This window comes from Hermetia illucens, chromosome 3, assembly GCF_905115235.1.
Source record: "Hermetia illucens chromosome 3, iHerIll2.2.curated.20191125, whole genome shotgun sequence".
Taxonomy (NCBI): Eukaryota; Metazoa; Arthropoda; class Insecta; order Diptera; family Stratiomyidae; genus Hermetia; species Hermetia illucens.
In genome coordinates, this window is record NC_051851.1 from 22,659,035 (window position 1) to 22,677,561 (window position 18,527).

At 43.1% G+C, this 18,527-nt stretch overlaps 1 protein-coding gene across 1 annotated transcript in view; it reads right to left on the bottom strand.

Moving 5' to 3' along the window:
• Window positions 1-18,527, bottom strand: part of LOC119650926 (peripheral plasma membrane protein CASK-like) — a 291,137-nt gene that overhangs the window by 123,252 nt on the left and 149,358 nt on the right. Inside the window, exon 3 of the mRNA XM_038054153.1 lies at window positions 45-157. Within this exon, the coding sequence (XP_037910081.1) occupies window positions 45-157 (113 nt within the window). The remainder of the gene's footprint in view (window positions 1-44; window positions 158-18,527) is intronic.

Sequence of the window (18,527 nt, forward strand, 5' to 3'; positions counted from 1 at the left end):
AGGGTTTCATCTTATAGTCTAGGACACAATGCAACTGTACTCACCTGAAGTGCTAAGGCCAGGACTCGCTGTAAATTTCGCTACATCAACTATTTTAACAGCAAACTGTTGATTTGATTCTCTATGAATACATCGTCTGACAATAGAAAATGGTCCCCTGAAAATAAAGAGAATGTCATTAGAGCAAAGTCTATTCCAGTGTTATCTAAAGCCCATCACAATCCTGCGGGCTGGTAGGCTTATTTATTAATCTCCACGGAACTCATTGTGCTGTCTCAGTAATGCAATCCATGTTTGTTTGTTAAACATAATTAATCCATAAATCATAAGACCGTAATGAAACCACGTAATTACTGGTCGAGAGAAAGTGGCGACACTATAAATTTCCGATTTGATAGGAGCGAGGAGACTACATGCCAATGGTTAATGCTGATGATACCACGACCTGACATTTAATGAGTAATGTAATGATTCTCCATACCTCCTTAAGGGAGCCAATTAGGAGAGCTTTCATGCTAACCATCCTTAGTACATAGAATCGCTAAGCGTATTCAAGACTGGTTCGGGAGCAATACGTTGTAAACATTCAAGGATTTGCTCGGGTTATATTACTGAGCTTGCGGTTAGAGGATATAATTACACTCCGAGTAACAAGGTTTGCCGCAGTCTTTATTTTTCGACATTTGAATGAGAGGTTTTCGGCAAATGATTTGCAGTTGTTGCAGGAAACTCAAAAAAGGAGCAGTTTGAATGAAAGGGGAGGGTCGAAATCAATTTCTATTGGGGAAACCGGAGAGGAGGGTTTATAATGGAAAATTTATATATCTACAAATTAGGTTGGAAAAGTCATCGCGACTGGATAATTTGTTTTTGCTTTTAGTAAACCTTAATGGAAATCAGATGATCACCTATCAAATTTTTGTATCCGAAAGAAGGTCATGGTGAAGGTCAAAAACAGATTCAACCCAGGAAAGCTCAAATACTTAAACTCCTAGCCATTCAGAAGAAAAGAGATCGTACTACACATAAATTATGACACTTCAAAAAGGTAACTCGATTAGTTAACCTAAAAGAAAGGGACCAAAGCCAACTGAACTGTGATGCCGAAATAAAATAATTTAATAATCCCTCCTTAATATTATGGTTGTCGAAGGATAACTAGATAGCGGTCGAAGCGCAAACAGAAAATCTTTTTGGGAATTACAATTTTTGACACCCCCAGAGTGCTAAGAGTAATGGTGTAATACAATAGTAACGAGAAAAGTTTGTTAGATCAAAAGAAGTTGTATACAGTGCTTGCTGTGCTTCGGCGGATCACTGACACGCTGCTGGATCTCCTTCCTCTTGAATTGAAAAGAAGCCCGAATTATGGAAATCTACGAGCTCCCATATGGGAGTAACTGCAGGTTGCCATGGGTAGTCAAGTACTCTGGTTGATGTTCAAGCAAACAAACGAGTGCTGTTGGTATTTGACAATTAGTTAGTTAGTTTAGTTTCCTGCGGAGTGGGGGGGGGGGGACGGGACCGCAGCTTGAAGCACTCAGACCTTTGTTAAGCCCATTGTACTATCCCAGGAGATCACCTATTCAATGGTCTCTCGTCTACAATGAATCTGAAAACTATCTCTTCATACTCTTCGTTGACCTTACCTTACCAAGGTATCTTCGTCTGAGGTCTGAAGAAGCCGGACAGTTGCATACGAAATGCAGAACCGTCGCTTGCTCCTCCTTGTTTGCATCTGGCGGAGACGACCATTCGGATTTTTTCCATCTGGTAGTTTAACGAGCAGTATCCTGTTAAAAGCCCTACTAGAGTTTTCATGTTCCGCTTTTCAAGGGACAAGAGAACTGCCGGCCCGGAGTCCCTTCACGTGAATCCTTGCAATTTCACCCTTCAGAGTAGACTTTACAGTGGGTGCGGAAAACTGGTTCTGGCCCCACAACCGTGGATCCAAAACCTCAGCGAGACAGTCTGTCAGCGTCCTGAAACCCACATCAGAAGTGTTTCGTTCAGTCGGTTAAGTTTCAGCAGCACCCGATGATCATCCTACACCAACTGGCTTGTTGTTGTTTAGTGGTGACAATGCTTCCCGACTGTCTGAACTGATTCGGAAGGTGCCAGCCCTCCTTTTTTGTCGCAAACATTCCTGTGCTGCCAATGGAATGGCATATATCTCCGCCTGGAGTATGGTCGTCAATTTTCCAACAGGTCAAGCTAGTTCCATAATCAAATTTTCCGAGAACACCCCTGCGCCCCATCTGTTTTCCATGACTGATTCGTCAGTGAAGATTATTAATCGTCAGCGCTTTCCACGCTTCTGACATCAATCTGAACAGGATGTGATGGAAATAGTAATAACAATAATAACCGTTGGCGCAACAATCCAACTGGATCAGGGCCTTCAAGCGTGTTGGAGCACTTCATTCAAGACTGTAAGAGTACACTAGAGTATACTGTTGGAGGCAATGCGGTCAATATTGCGTTTGCCAAAGATTATTATCCCTGATTTGAGTTCACAGCTGAGTCGACCGCTATCCGATTTCCAGTAACGATAAAAAATTCGAACGCCCAAACCACTTGGCATATCAGAACATCTGGCAATAGTGCCCGTACAATATGGTCCACCTGTTCGGCCTTAAGTGAGCAGGTTTCCGCAAAGCCCTGACTTTCCGGGTTACTACCTCATAACCGAATCCCCAGGCCTCAGCAGCGATCTTTACTGAGATGATCTTTTTGACTTATCTAAACCCTATCATTGTGCTACGTGCCTTCTGCCAATGGTTTTAACTTTACGTCAGATGGTGGAACTTATAACTATTAGTGAGGTTACCACCATACATAAGTAGACCAAAAAAGAGCCCGAGATTGCTGATGTCATAAGCCATTACCTTAGTTCAGCTTCAAGCTGCACCCGTAATTGGCGCAAATAAAAAATTTTGCAAACAAGGTGAATGCCTGATAGATATCAGGAGAGAAATGATCGATGGACACAAAGATCTGCTAGATTTTCGTCACTTGTCAAAGTTCGCATACGCAGGGGATAATTTTGAGTTGAAGGTTTATAATGGTTGGTTCTCGGATCACTCTCGCTACGAAGCATGTTTGACAATACCAAGAGTATAATCTGAGGTGAAGCCGTATTTGCACCATAACCCTCAATTGAAAGAATGACTTCCAGAGTAGCGTAATCCCATCTTTCAAGGTAACCTACCCAACCAATTAGCATACTAATATCTTGGTGCCGATACCATATCACCGTAGCAAAAGGTATGTTATAAAACTCCGGCACTCTCGACTCATGGCATCCCTTGGAGATCAATGCATCCCTTTGCCTTTATTATTAAAATGTAATAGACCCTCAAACTACTTTGCTTATCTTTCGATTTTCGCTCTTTATTTTAGAAATTTATAATACATTGCAAAATCTGGTTGTCTGGTGTGGTCTCAAATTTCAGAATATTTAGTAACCATTTTATTTTCGCTCCGAAAAAAAAGTGGTTTGCAATGCCCAATTCAAAAAATGGAGATGTTTTGATTGCTTTAAAATATCCCCTATCCGGGGAGGTAATCTTAGGCCCCCAAGTCTCTCCTTATGATTTCATTAAAGTACCTATTTTCTCTCTGGAAGCAGTTCTTCTGGGGACCAGACCAGGCATGAAGCAACGCGTCTCCACGGTTGTGATTCACAGACTCCTCAGTCTTGGGCAAGGACAAAGAAGAAGCTATAAGCTGGTAATTGTTCTGCTATATAAATTCGAAAACAGGAGATTTCGTCTAGTCCTCGTTCTCATTTTCTGTATATATTTGCTCTATGTAAGCTTTTCTTCCCAATATGATAATGATGAGTTTGGTTTCCTATCCGAAAACCTCGTGCTTAAACTCCCAACCTACCAATTCATTCTGTTCAGTGATAACAACCTACTCTGGAATATTCTAATACTCTTTTTCGAAACTATTCTCTACTTCTTTTCTCCTTTACCAACCTGTTCAAGTCTGATAACTGGAGTTCAGTGGTACACCAAAACCTTGATCAAGAAATGAAAAAACCCTGGAACAAGTTTGTCAAACTTCGCAATTCTACCCACATAGCCTAAAGAGTTTTTAATACTAGATACCATATACTCGGCTCGTATCATTCTTCGCACTACTTATTACAATATGAATGCCAACATTGGGTTAGATCTAGGGTAAGTTTCTTAATGAATCCTGTCCTGACCTGTCCGTAATCTAAAGGGATGAGGAACATTGACTTTGCACTTAAACCTGATCAGGTCATCTGTTATGGAATGCATGCCTAACTGTTGTCTCTGGTTGAAAATGCATTTTGCATGGGGAATTACCGGGGCCGAGACCGGCTGATCGATGAACAGCAGAACAGCTGGGCCGAGCGCTGATGACGTGAACATTTTCACTTTAGAAGGGAGATTAGTGGCGTGTGCTTCTGCAACGTAATTTACTGTGGAAACGTATATATTGTGTCATGTCTTTAGCAATGACCTAAAGTATTAAAGGCATGTGTTGAAACGCTTCGAAAGCAATAATATAATTCGGTTTTACTTCCGTAAGTAAAGGAAGCGAGGAAATCGTCGTAGAAAAGGCCCCGGAAGCGAAAATTGATGAGTTAGATAAGAAAAAGTGGTTGGTGCGCTCTGATTTGACTACAGGCCAATTCTATTTTCTTTTAGTTCGTAAATGTATTCATTTATGCCCAGAGTATGTGCTCTTTTTTTTCGAGAGCGTGATTCCTCCGACCTCGGCGACCTTGGGATCATTGTACCAGGAGCGCCAGACGTAGCGGGAGCTTCAGTATTCGGAGTGGCACCGGATCGGAGAAATCCAGAGGGTGTCGAGCGGACGACGCAGGGTGGTCAATTGCAGTGAGGTTCTTCACAAGTTGAAGCCTTGGGGGCGACCAACATTCTAGTGAGGTCAAAAACTGTTGAGGAGATCAATCAAGTTATCTAGATCTGGCGTTCACTGCATCATCAATTTCCGAACACCCCTAACTCAATGCCTGTGTTGATAGGTAAGGCTCCAGCTGCCTTCCGCCACTTTGTTCTATCCCAGCACGTTCAGATAGCATTCTAACGTTTGGGGTGTTGCTTGACTTTGCTGTTTGAATGACTAACGATAGATTGCTCGGAAGACGTGAGTCAATCCCTAGACTTTTTATTGTGCTGCGTTTATTTGTTTTACTGAGTAATCTGACTGTAACCGACGTATCTCAGAAGACATTCAGTTTTATTCGAATGGAAATTGTTATGAAACAAATTGCAATCCAATTATTAATCGAAAATCATGTTGGTTGATTAAGAACTCATGGTCGGATTATTGAGTAATTTCGGCGTTATCATAACTCCTATTTATATTTCTATGTAGGTCGGTTCAGAAGAAATTATTAGAATACATTTTGTGAAGAAGGAGAAGAGAAATAAATAAGGAAGGAAGAATGATAACTATTGCAGGCTATGAAAATGATTGGAAACTGCATTGAGTAGTATTTGTATTGTATTGCTGATAGCTGGTCAACACCAGATTCCGCAGCTGGATTCCATTAATTATTTAACCGTTGTTATTGAAGAAAAGTTCCAATAATTTGAGGACTTGTTTCCCTCATTTCTCTCTAGCCCCGCAAACTCGCATAGAAAATGGACATCCTCTAATATTATGTCCTGAGGATGTTAATACGCAGTAGGGACCTCCAGGGCCGCGCCTCACAATATATCTGAGGCAGATGAAACATTTTTCGAGGATGTGATCCGTCTTAGATCCTCCGTTTCGTTTGGTCGAGCCGTTTTTTTTTTAATTCATATTTTCAGGTTTAGCTCGCGTGTTGGTATTTCGCTAGGTAGCTCGCCCCTATTGGTCATCTTCGACCAGTAACAGAATGGTATTATCTAATGTAGATTATCCAATGCTTGTAGTGAACAACTTAATTGTTGCTTTAATTTCGGCAATAAGTTTGATGCGCCTCCCAGGGATCGGGACACAGGTGCACAGTCCTAGTTTCTACATTATTGGCCAGTTTCCATAGTCTAGAACGGCTGGAAGTGATTTCATGCGCACTACCAACTCAATGCACCTTTGGTCCAAAAATGTAATATAAATTGATTCGTGCCACTCTCCAACGGGACTGTTCTACCAAGAAGTGCTTTCGTATGACCACATTGATGAAATTAGGTTCACTAGCAAAGCTGAATGAAAATTTTCAGATGTTTTCTGTTGACTTTTTACATTTAGTTGGATTATAATGGTATCACTTTTGAAACTGCCAGATCCTGACAAAGGTACTATGTACATGCTACCTGTAAGTTGACCTTTCTCAGAAAAGCCCCCCCCCCAAAGTGTCCAATTGATGTCAAACTTTCTTTACATATGCTTTGAGGGTGACAAACGAGATCTGTCTCGGCTTGTCTGGTAAGGACGCTGGTAAGGATTGCTTCCGGACTAAATGCATGAAGACACTGACACTATCAATGAACATATGTTTGCGACTGCATAAGGACCGTCTGACCGTCAGTATAAAGCTTGGTTGTTTATTGGTTGAGATTTTCCACCTTGTTTTCCCTGTGATATTGCAGTGTTGTCCAGCTATCATCGATACAAGTACCCCAAGCCGAATTATGGTCCAGAAGCAACACTAATCCCAAATATTGCGATTTCTCCAGTGATGTTGTGTTGCTTATTTCAGCAGTAACACAATATTGTTTTAAGCTATACTTCTTTCAGCTTTAAGAAACTCACCGAAAATTACAGCGTCCGATTATCTTTTTTGCTCTCTGCTGAAGTTCCACTAAGCAATTATAACCCCAATCGAACTAGACCAATGATACCAGTTAGGCATCACAGGGGAATTGGGGTTTGCCCAGAGTAATTCCAAAAACACTTCGGTTCAGCAAACGCAACATTTATCGGCGGAATCATCGTTTTAAATGAGCACACACAACAGGAAAGAGGTTCCAACATTTTTGGCGTTTTCCTTGACAAGCAATAAATTGTGGCTACTTTTACTACTCATCCTTGAAGAAAACCCATGTGAGTCCCATTACAGGGATCTTAAAAAACCTCGAAAGTAAATCTTCAACACGGAACGCAAAAAAACATAAAAGGCTGCGACTAATTGGTACAGTACGTGTCTCTATTCATCTCTTCGAAATGGAATTAACTCTACCCAGCCACAGTCACTTGACTCCTGTGTACGTAATTGACTTGGAAATTCAAGCTACGTCTGGTGGCAACCTAGGAACGGAGTGTATGGTTGAAACTTAATTGACCTCTCGTTTATAAGGGCAACCTATTCAGACAAACACTCGTACCGGCAGAATCCAGAAAATATGAAATAACAAGTAGCATCTACCCCAGATAATATGACGACCCCCAGATAAATATTATATCTTTGTCCGAGGAAAATTTAATGAAAAATTCCCTCAACCAAGACTTTTCGTAGCCCAATTTGACTCGGAGCAGAAATTCTAATTTTTCGGTCATGCCCAGTGAAAACCTTTTCCTTCTAAATGAAACTGTTTGAATATGAAATTTACTAGAAATATGTAAGTGGTCAGATAGGATGACCATGTCTTATTGATATTGTTGTGGACAAATTGAGGAACTTTGTTGATCCCTTGTTTGTGAGATAATAAATGAAGTTAGCTTTGTCTCGGCCCTTCTTGGTTAGCTATAAATTATTCATTCACTTACCTGCTTTATGGAAAACAGCTTGAAGGCAATTGCTGAGATAGAAAGGAAGTAAAACCACGTGGACCAAACAGACTGGATAAATGCTGAGTGGTGGCCATCCGGAAGAAAAGAAAACTTTGGGATAGATATTCTGCCATTTTTCTCCACCAATAAGAGCAACCCAGTTTTTCATGCTTTTATCTTATGGAATAATAGAAGATAAAGTAGCGGAATAAATGGAGTTAGTTCTCTATCAAACCAAAAACAACGAAAACAATCGTTTGACAGCAAGAGAGGAACCTGTTGAAATGAGGCGGACAGTATTCCTTTGTGAAATGAAAAACAAGTAAGCCTAGTAGCTTAGAACTCTGTATTTGCTCTTAGCATTTCTGCTCCTCACATTAATATAACAAAATATATATTGCCTGTGAAACCAGCATCCAAAAGGAATCGAAAACGCTTTAGAAAAGAAATTTGGAACACCTCTAGTAGGCATTATTTGACGATAAGTGGGGGCGACAATTCCGCTTACTCCGACTTAGAGAACCCTCGATTCAGTGAATGCTTTCGCTAATGGAAGGAGAGAGGAGGAAGGAAATTGTTAGTTGAAAGGAACCCCTCGCCATTCGACCGTCCATCGGTCGATCTCAATATTCTTAGCAACAAGAAGAACCCAAGCGACACGCATACTCTAGATGCCTTCTAAAACTTAATTCGGCCTCATCACACTTAGCCATTTAATACCCGACTTAGAGAGGCACATATGCCAACCCATTTCTACTTTGACACTGTTTTCTTCCTACACCTCTCTACGTTTCGTGATCAGGTCTTCATTTCTCCGCAATCAGAATCAACCAGAGCCTTTCCAACCAGTATTTAGTAAATATTCCTTCCTTTGGGCAAGCCTGATGGTGTGAAGAATTCTAGCTCAACTTTATTGTGGCCGATGCCCTTCATCATCATCATAGTCATAGTATGGAACTCCAGACACTCCAATTTTGCGCCGAAGTCCACCAATTCGATACCGTTGGTAACTGGAAATATCCCATACTTGGCGACTGCAACCATGGTTTCTTTTTTACTGTTTTGCTGGTGAGTGTGCTAATAATTTTTTCGAAAAGATTCCGGCACGTCTTTTGGGTTGATGTTTGCCTTTGCGGGCTTTTCACTATCACCCTGTAAGCAGTCTTGAACATTTGGTAAACTTTCCTTGACCGAAAGCAAGCAGCTAGCTGGGTTGCCTATAAAGGAGCAGTCAGCTTCTGGGTAAACTTGACTAATCTATCGGTCTCTCGCACCGCAGGAAAAATTGAACGCCTCAGAAACCATTAGCAGCCACTTAGTTTGTTCTTTTTCTGGATCACATGTCACCACCAGGATTTCGATCTGATTCACTAACTCGTTACATTAATAATTTTCTCATGAAGGCTCACACTTTACAGTGATTGAGGCTGGTTTGCATCAATCCCACGCACGATTGGCGGATTGGCTTTCGCCCGGTTATAACTTTGGATTCCTTGAGTTTTAAGATAAGGTCTTCTTGCCGAGACCACCTTATGCGGTTAACATCTTCAATCGCAGTCAAGGTCGTCAGCGACCTTTAACGAGTCGCGGGAGAGTAACGTACCCGAAGTGCCCGAGTAAATAGTTCTGACCCCCTAGCTATCAGACCACCCGCCCTAGGTAGTAGCGAAGAGCGAACCGCGAATAACCGGTACACGGCAGGACACATCGGGAGTCCCCGTCGACGTCGATGAGATGATATGAGCCTAGCTCTGTCAAGTTGGTAGTTGTGACGTATATCAGAAGCAAGCCCCTTCTGGACCCTGTTTGGGTAGTGTGCATTAAACCGGTGTTATCGGAGTAGTTTCCAGGGACCAAAAAAAGAAAACCAAGAAAGATAAAAGGAAACAACTGCCTACAGCGCCAGAGAAGAAGGACAAGACCTGCTCATTAAGCCGATGAATTGCGGAATCCTTAATGAAATTCTCTACAGGATAAATCCCAAAGACAATGGAGCAGAGGTGTCTTCCATATGGAAAACGAAGGTTGGCGGAATCCACGTCGAACTAGGCCCAAAGACGACTAGCAAGAGTGCGTTCTAAAAAGGGGTCAAGGGGTTACTGGCAGTAGTCAACACGGGCAGGTTCATCCTAAATAAAAGCGAGCGGGTGAATTTGCGCTGTATCTTCTCTAGGGCAAGATAATCACAATTACGGAAGGGGGGACTAAGTCACGGAACAATACTCAAAGATACTTCTCACGAGGGATTAGCATTATGAATGATTGAACCGAGGTGAAATCAGAACAGGAACACAGTATGAAACCTGATATTTTGGATGCACAGTTGGTAATATCGAAGTAGTGGCTGCCAAAACGGAGTTTATCGTTGAATTTTACGCCCAGGTCGAGGATTCAAAAGATAAAACAGAGAGCAACCACTAAGAGAGTAGGAGAAAGGAGTGAAAGAGGTTTTAAGCGAATAACACATCGAGTGGCATTTGCTGACATTAAGAACCAACTTATTAACTGTGCACCAATGGACCAAATTATCCAGATTTTCCTGCAGGGAAACACAATCCATTGAAAACGAAACAGAGGAAAATAGCTTGAGGTCATTGGCATATAACAAGCATGGACAAGTGAGGAAAAAAGAGCAATCAGTAATAGAGAATACAAATAAAAGAGGTCCAATAACGGATCCTAGTGGCACACCAGAGGAGGGGGAAAAAGAACTAGATGTGCAACTATCAAAAGGAACACTACATGGTCGGAAGGAAAGGTAGGAGGCAAGCCATGTAACAAAAGATGAAGGAATGTTGAGGGAGGCTAGTTTTTGACAACAGTATCTCGCGGTTAACGGAATCGGAGGCCTTAGAAAAATCCGTGCAAATGATGTAGACTTCATGCCGAGAGTTGAGACATTTGACCACAAAGTTAGTAAAGTCCAGATTCTTGGTAGCAGTGGATCGACGTATTATAAAGCTGTGCTGCTCCTTAGCTATAGGGTGGCCGAAGTGGGTGGTCAACCAGTCTGGAGCGAAATAGGGCGGTAATTCTTAGCAAGAGTATGATCACCGCCACCTTTGTGTAAGGGAAAAATAAGGACCTCTTTCCATGGGCTGGGAAAATGACACTCTTCGCGGCTCTTATTGAAAATAATGTAGGAAAGAAGGGAAGTGAGCTTAGAAGTTTTAATCAGGAAAAGGTTAGGAAGATCATCGGAGCCGGGTCCGACATTGGCATCAAGGTTGCCAACGAGGTGCTCCACCAAAGAAGGAGAAAGAAGGAGAATGATAGGATATTCGGAGGCAGCTGTACTCAGAAGGGGAGAGAAAAGGAAGAGAGAGAGGAGTTATGCACCGAAAAGGTATGACGCCCATTGCAGAAAGGAGACCTCGACCGTGATTGTGATCGAGATCTACCTCCTGGAGTTGGTGTACGTCAATACCCTCATCGGCCTGCACAATTTATTGGTACCATCGGAAATACGGAGTTCAAGCGACCAAATGTGCCACCGGATGCACGTTTAGCGCAGCAAAAAAGTAGCCCGGCTGGGTGCCTCGGCGACGGCTACTCGAAGCGCAGTACCACGTCACCTTACAATGTTCAACTCCCTTAAGTAAACGTTAATTCCTGGCGCTGAGGTGTCGGTTCTCCCTGTATCCCGTCCGAACACTCTTTTCCCGCGAATTCATCTCCCATCCGCACATATAGATATAGGCAGGTGGACGTGAGTCTTGGACTGCGCGGAACGTTTTCGTGGCGTTTTATTTTAAAGGACATCAGCATCCCCATATTAGGCGCAGACTTGGTTGACTTGGAGAACAACACCTTAATAGACCCCGCAGCCCGGTTTCAGGCATCAGTGAAGATTTCTACCTGCTGAGATGACACTCTCTCGATAATTTTCGAGGACGTTACCAACTATTGCTTACGCGCACTCCTCCGAAAGTTTCACAGTGTCACTACGGAAAGAAGTTTCTCCAAGCCGGTTAAGCACTCTCCGCTTCATTTGGTCCCTAAGCTAAATGACGAATGGCGGCCATGCAGAGATTATAGGCGTCTGAACGCTCAGATAGTTCCAGACCGATATCGCATACCAAGATTTCGTGCATTCACTAACGAACTGGCGTGTTTTTACGACTTTGGATCTAGCCATGGCGTACCACAAAATTCCTGTAGCTCCCGAAGATATTCCGAAGACGGCAATCTGCACACCTTTCGGACTCTTCACTGTTCACTGGGATGTCTTTCGGCTTATGCAACGCTGCACAGACCTTCAAGAGCGTCATCCACTCTGTTTTACAAAACTTAAAGTTTTGTTTCGTATATATGGATGACGTTTTAGTCGCTCCTGCCTTCGAATCTGAGCATTTAGAGCATCTCGAGTGCATTTTTCAACGTCTCCTTGAGGCCGGGCTTGTCTTAAACGTTGAAGAATGCAGATTTCCACAGAAGCAGGTGAAATTTCTCGGCCACTTGGTTACCCCTGACAGTATCCAACCTGACCCAGACAAAGTTGAGACGATTAAGAGTTTTCCACTACCAACCACGGTGAAGTATCTGCGAAGGTTTTTGTGCAAGTTAAATTACTATCGTCGTTTTTTACCCAGGGCTGCTCATCATCAAGCGATCTTGAACACCTACTTGTCTGGGGCCAAAACTAAAAATTCCCGCGAGGTTGCCACAAGAGGAACAATTTGGAAGATATGGCAGGCCGAGAATGTTATGCCAGGAGAGCAAAGGGAGGTTAAAGTCATCACAGACAATGAAGAGAAGAGAGAGGAAAGTTACAGTAAGGACTTCTGAAAGACTGTCGAAGAATTAATCATACAGATAGGCAAGGGGAGTATACGCAACATTTAATAATAGGACCGCTGTTGGGAGGCAAACACGTAAGAGGATCCAATCATAGGGGGTAGAAGATGAAGAAAAGATGAATTCGGCTCGTAGGGGGGACTTAACCGCGATGAAGGCACCTCCACCAGCTGACTTACTTGAAGCTACGCGATCTCTGTCGCAGCGACCCTTGAGGAGCTCAGAGCTTAAAATTCCAACTACGTTTCAGTGGTACAGATGAGATGGTGTTGGAAAGCCAGGGTAGAAAGATTGAAACACGACAGCTTGGTACGTAGGTCTCATCACTAAGCGCCGGAGAAGAAATTACGCCTGTATTAGAATCAGGAATCATATCATCACTTCCAAACCGACCATCACACTTCTAGGTTGCTTATAACCAGGATGGTGACCTCAATCATGCTCTATCTGACCCCAGTTTGGAGGGAGGCGTTGCGGACGTCAGTTAATACTAACAAACTAAGTGCAGTCTACAGGAGGACAGCCCTGAGGGTAAGATCTGCCTTCAGGATTGTCTCAGATTATGCAGGTTTCGTCATCTCTGGAGTGATGCCGATTGACATCTTGCAGATAAGATGGCGAATATATACAATGCGAAACCAGTCTCTCCCTTATCACAGACGAAGAACTCTGAGAGGGAGAGATCCATAAACAAATTGAAAGAGCAGTGGAAATGCTCGGGAAAGGATCGGTGGACTCACAGGCTCTTTCCTGACATCAAGGACTGGTTGGAGAGACGACACGGTGAAATTATTTATAATCTCATCCAGTTTCTCACGGGGAATGGAGGATATCGCCAATACCTGCACAGGTTTAAATTGGAGATCTCACCTGATTGTTCAAATTGCGACGGAGGACCAGAGGACTCAGAGCATGTATTCTTCCACTCTCTGAGATTTATGGAAAAAAGGAGGAATCTAGAGGAGACTCTATGAGAGGTGCTGGTACCAGAAAATCTGGTGCCGAAAACGCTAGCACAACAAGAGAGTTGGGATGCGGTCAACTGCATGAACGCATCTATCCAAAATAAACTGCGAAAGGCAGAGGAGAGGAGAAAAACGCTGACACATACGTATAGAAGAAAGGTGATTAAGCTTAGAATGAGCTGACTCCGCCCCGTGATGTAATACCCTATGATGGTTCCGGGGGGCAGGGAGGATGTTGGGGGTGGTTTTAGTGGGTAAAAATCCCACACGCTGGTGTGTCGAGACCAGCGGCTTTTGAAGATTTCCTCCTCCTGAAAAAAAGAACAGACAGACAGACGGACGGACAGACAGTAAACCGTTTTAATAAGGTTTTATTTTACACAAAACCTTAAAAAAGAGAAGAACGAACCGTTGCCATCCGCCGACATCACCATAGATACCGACGAGAAACTGAAAATGTTGATCCAAGCTCACTTTAGGTAAGATAAAAAATAAACCATAAAATCCCTGGAAAATGGCTTCATCAATTCAACAGATAACAAAAGAGGGGGCTGGCAGGCTACAAAGTTTTCCACATGAAGGAGATCGATTCCCAAATTTGAATTTCAAAGTACATGCACAACTTTCCCCCACCCTTCCCAAACAAAATCAAACCCCCTTTCAATGCCAGATAATTATTCGCATTTTAATTATCTACAAATAATGCTTGCGATTGGGCATTGCATTCCTGAGTATCGTCGGGCAACAACAGGCAACAAGGCCATCCCCTTTTGCTTCCATATTTCCATGTGGTCACTGTACCATAAACTTCAATTTCCAAATACATTCATCATCGTTTGTGCTCTGTGTTTGGGGTAGTCTGCAAAGTTAAAATCAACTTTTCCTCCTTTTTAAATAGCATGTTTAGGACAGCGCACTCGTATGTTAGCCAACAGAAAGGATACATTGTTCTTCGAATTTTACCTTTATTTGGGTCAAAATTTTAGAGGAGTCGAAAATCCATTTCCGCAATGTAAAATTCCAAGTGCGCTCATTCTCATGGCTTCACGTACGAATAGAGGACGCCACTCGTTAATTTGTTTGCATGAAGCAGGGAAGCGAACGGGACGTTGTATTTGATGGAAATGCAAAAGTTAGTTTCCCGTGGATCGTCCCCGCTGGGCTGTTTTCAACAACAAACATTTCATATGTGGAGGTGAGCACAGGGGGTTATTCCAACGGTTGGTTTTGACTGAGAGGAATCCTTGTTTGCAAAGTATGCAAAAGGAATTGAAGAAATTGGTCAAAGTGGTCTGGAACTGAATATTATTTTGGAATATTAATTTCAATGCGTTTTTGGAGAGATGAGGAAGACTAGAAAGGATCCCAGTGGCAGACGTTGGTTTGCCACTCGAAAGTTTCCCTAAATAAACATACCAAATGTTACTTCTTGGATAAAAGGTTTCCATTGTATGAACTGAGGCCGAGAGTAAAATGATGGTGACCGCATTCTGCAGAATGGGAGATATCATATGACTCCGTATGTCTTAATTAGAGAGAAATGCGGTAGAATATGATACATTTCTACTATTGCCAAGTTACATGCTTGTATCTACATCTTCTGCCGCAGTTTGTATGTGAGAAGAGAACAAAAGAGATGTTATTATTTAAAATCAATTATATGAAATTCTCAAGTTTACAGGTATTTTGGTATCTTGATAATTGACTTCTTTGTTGTCGGTTATTTTCCTTCCGCTTCAGACTTCTTACGAGTCCTTTATATTGACATTGGGAGTTCTTATAGGTTAACCAAACTTCATTCTTTATTGCTTTCAGAAGTGATTCCTTTATGTTTCCGCAGGCCTCGATTCTCCTAGGGTACTTTTTCACCGCATGTACTTCGGGTAATAGCAAATCACTCTAAAATTACTACTGGTCCTGTGCTTAGAATCATCTCAGCAAGCTGTTTCCTTTTTCATGACGTAATAGTTGAGACAGTTGAGCGTCATCCTGTCAATCTCGCTGCTCTGGGTTCGAATTCCAGTCGTCATGGTTGTCTGTGTTTCTCTTGTGTTTGTCTCGCTGCTGTGAGATATCACTTGCACAGTGTTAAATGTGATGATAGTGAAAATGAAGCACAATCTGACTGTATCAATGCCCTATAGAATACCAAGGAGTGAACAAGAAACACTAAGGCTACTTCTGCCAATTTTGACACGAGAACACAGGTTCTCGGTTTTGCAGAGCTTTCATTATAGCAGACCCCAGCTTATTTGACTGCTCCCATACAACGGAGCTGCATCTTATGTAACCGAATCCATGACCCGTCTACCACAAAAAATTGAGGCAGCCTTGGTGTCAGTAAAAAGGAAGAGGCTTCAGATGTAATGAAGAACTCTTAGGAATATATACCGGGGTTAGTGCTACGCTACTGGAGTGCATCCACGAATCCCCTTCAGAACATCTTTCCTGGAATGCAGGATATTCAGCCTGAATTGGATGTTCTAATTTTAAATGCGGAAGAAAAATTTGCAAGAGGTTTTGTCATCATCAACGGCACAACAACCGGTATCCGGTCTAAGCCCGCTTTAATAAGGAACTCCAGACATCCCGGTTTTGCGCCGAGGTCCACCAGTTCAATATCCCTAAAAGCTGTCTGGCGTCCTGGCCTACGCCATCGCTCCATCTTAGGCGTCTTCTTTTTCTACCATAGATGATGCCCTTATAAACTTCCCGGGCTGGATCACCCTCATCCATACAGATAAAAATGGCCCGCCTACCGCAACTTATTGAGTCGGATTTTACCCACAACCAAACGGTCATGGCAGCCGCAAAGGAGTGGGAAACACCCTGGCACTCTGGATGGGCAAAATGTTAGAAACCAGACAAATAGAGGTACAAACAGGTACTAATTCTATTATCATGAACACCACTCACGGCTGTCCACAGGGTGGAGTACTATCGCCGCTGATGTGGAGTATGGTAGTGGATGAACTCCTGGACGTGTTAACTAATACTGGAATACGCGGACGACATTGTTTTAATCTGTAGGAGCAAATATGAATCGTGATAGAATCCAAACTGGATTAAGGGTTACTAGTGCCTGGTGCAGGAAGGTGGGACTGCGGATCAACCCAACCAAAACCACCATAGTACCATTCACTAGGAGGCGTAAGCTGGATCACCTGAAAGCCATAACATTACATGATATGGAAGTGAAACGAGAAACTGAGGTCAAATATTTGGGAATCACGCTAGACCAAAAATTACTCTGGAAGGCACATGTTGGAAACACTTGTCGGAAAGCCACGAGGGCTCTGGTGACTTGCAGATCCATAGCAGGAAAAAAATGGGATTACAGCCCGAAGATATTACTTTGGATATATACTGCAATAGTAAGGCCAATGATTACCTATGGAGCGGTAATCTGGGCAGAAATAACCCAACTCAGCACACAAGCCGGGGAATTACATAAGCTCCAAAGGCTGGCTTGCGTGTGTATCAGTGGGGCAATGAGGACATGCCCAACGGCATCCCTGGAGGTCTTTCTGGGATTAACCCCTCTCCATCTGCACATACAGATGCAGGCAAGGAGATCAATATTCAGAATGGCCGGGAATATGAGTGAGGCGGGGAGCTGCCTAAATCGAAGGAAGATTGATATCCTTTCTAGGCGGTATTCCGAATTACTGATACCGAGGGACAACATGACAACGAGGTTTCACTTCGATAAGAAGTTTGAAACACGTTGGAGTAACAAGGCAAACTGGGAGAGCGTGGCTGCGACATACGGCTTAAACCAGCAACTGATTACTTGGTACACTGACGGATCCCTCACAGCAGAGGGAGCGGGTGCCGGTGTTATTGGTCAGAAAAAAATGTATTTTGAGCCAATGGGCAGGTACACTAGCATATTACAGGCGGAAATATACGCCATAGACAAATGTGCCTCCTTTAATCTGCAAAGGAACTACAGGAGGCAGAACATAGCTATTCTCACCGATAGCCAAGCAGCGATCAAGGCACTTAGGTCCAACCAGGTGAACTCTAAACTGGTATGGGAATGCCTTCAGAGACTGAATACACTAGGCTCGTCCAACAAGGTCTGGATACTTTGGGTTCCAGGCCATGCTGGGTTGGAAGGCAACGAGACAGTGGATGAACTGGCCAAGGAGCGAGCAGGGATGCCTTTACACGGGCCAGGACCCTTCTGTGGAATCGGAAACGGTTTCATGGCTATGAATCTAAGAAACGAAGAGAAACGGTTGAGGGAACTATATTGGGCGGGCCTACCAGGGATGGAGCAGTCCAGGGTGCTTATTGGGGGATATGAACCCATGCGTACAAAGGATTGCTTAAACCTCACCAAAAAGAACCTCCGAATCATAGTGGGAATTCTCACTGGTCATTGTCGGCTGAACTATCACCTAGGGAAGCTAGGGATATCTACGGACACTGCCTGCAGGTTTTGTGAGGAGGAGGACGAAACCTCTATACACGTCCTGGGACAGTGTCCGGCACTTGTGCAGAGTAGGTCGAGACATCTGGGAGAACACTTAATACCAGATGCAAAGCTGAAACATCTAGAAGTGGGGAACATACTAAAGTTCCTAACGGTTACAGGACTGCTTGAGATACTATGATCAATAGGTACACTATAACCAGTAAAAGGGGCGCAATAGTTCTTCAAGGACGCGGTGCGACTTTCCCTTAACAGAATAATAACGGTCATGGTATCGCTCATAGATTTCGTCATTGTGTAGGCTACGGAGTCGTCTATCCTCATGTAGGGGCCAGCAATTCTCGCAATCATTCTTCTCTCGAACGCGGCCAAGAGTTGACAGTTTTTCTTGCTAAGAACCCAGGTCTCCGAGGAATACATAAGGACTGGCAAAATCATAGTCTTGTACAGTAAGAGCTTTGACCTTACGGTGAGATGTTTCAAGCGAAACAGTTTTTGTAAGCTGAAATAGGCTCTGTTTGCTGACAACAACCGTGCGCAGATTTCATCGTCGTAGCTGTTATCGGTTGTGTTTTTTGGCCCTAGATAGGATAAATTTTCAACGGTCTCAAAAGTTGTAGTCT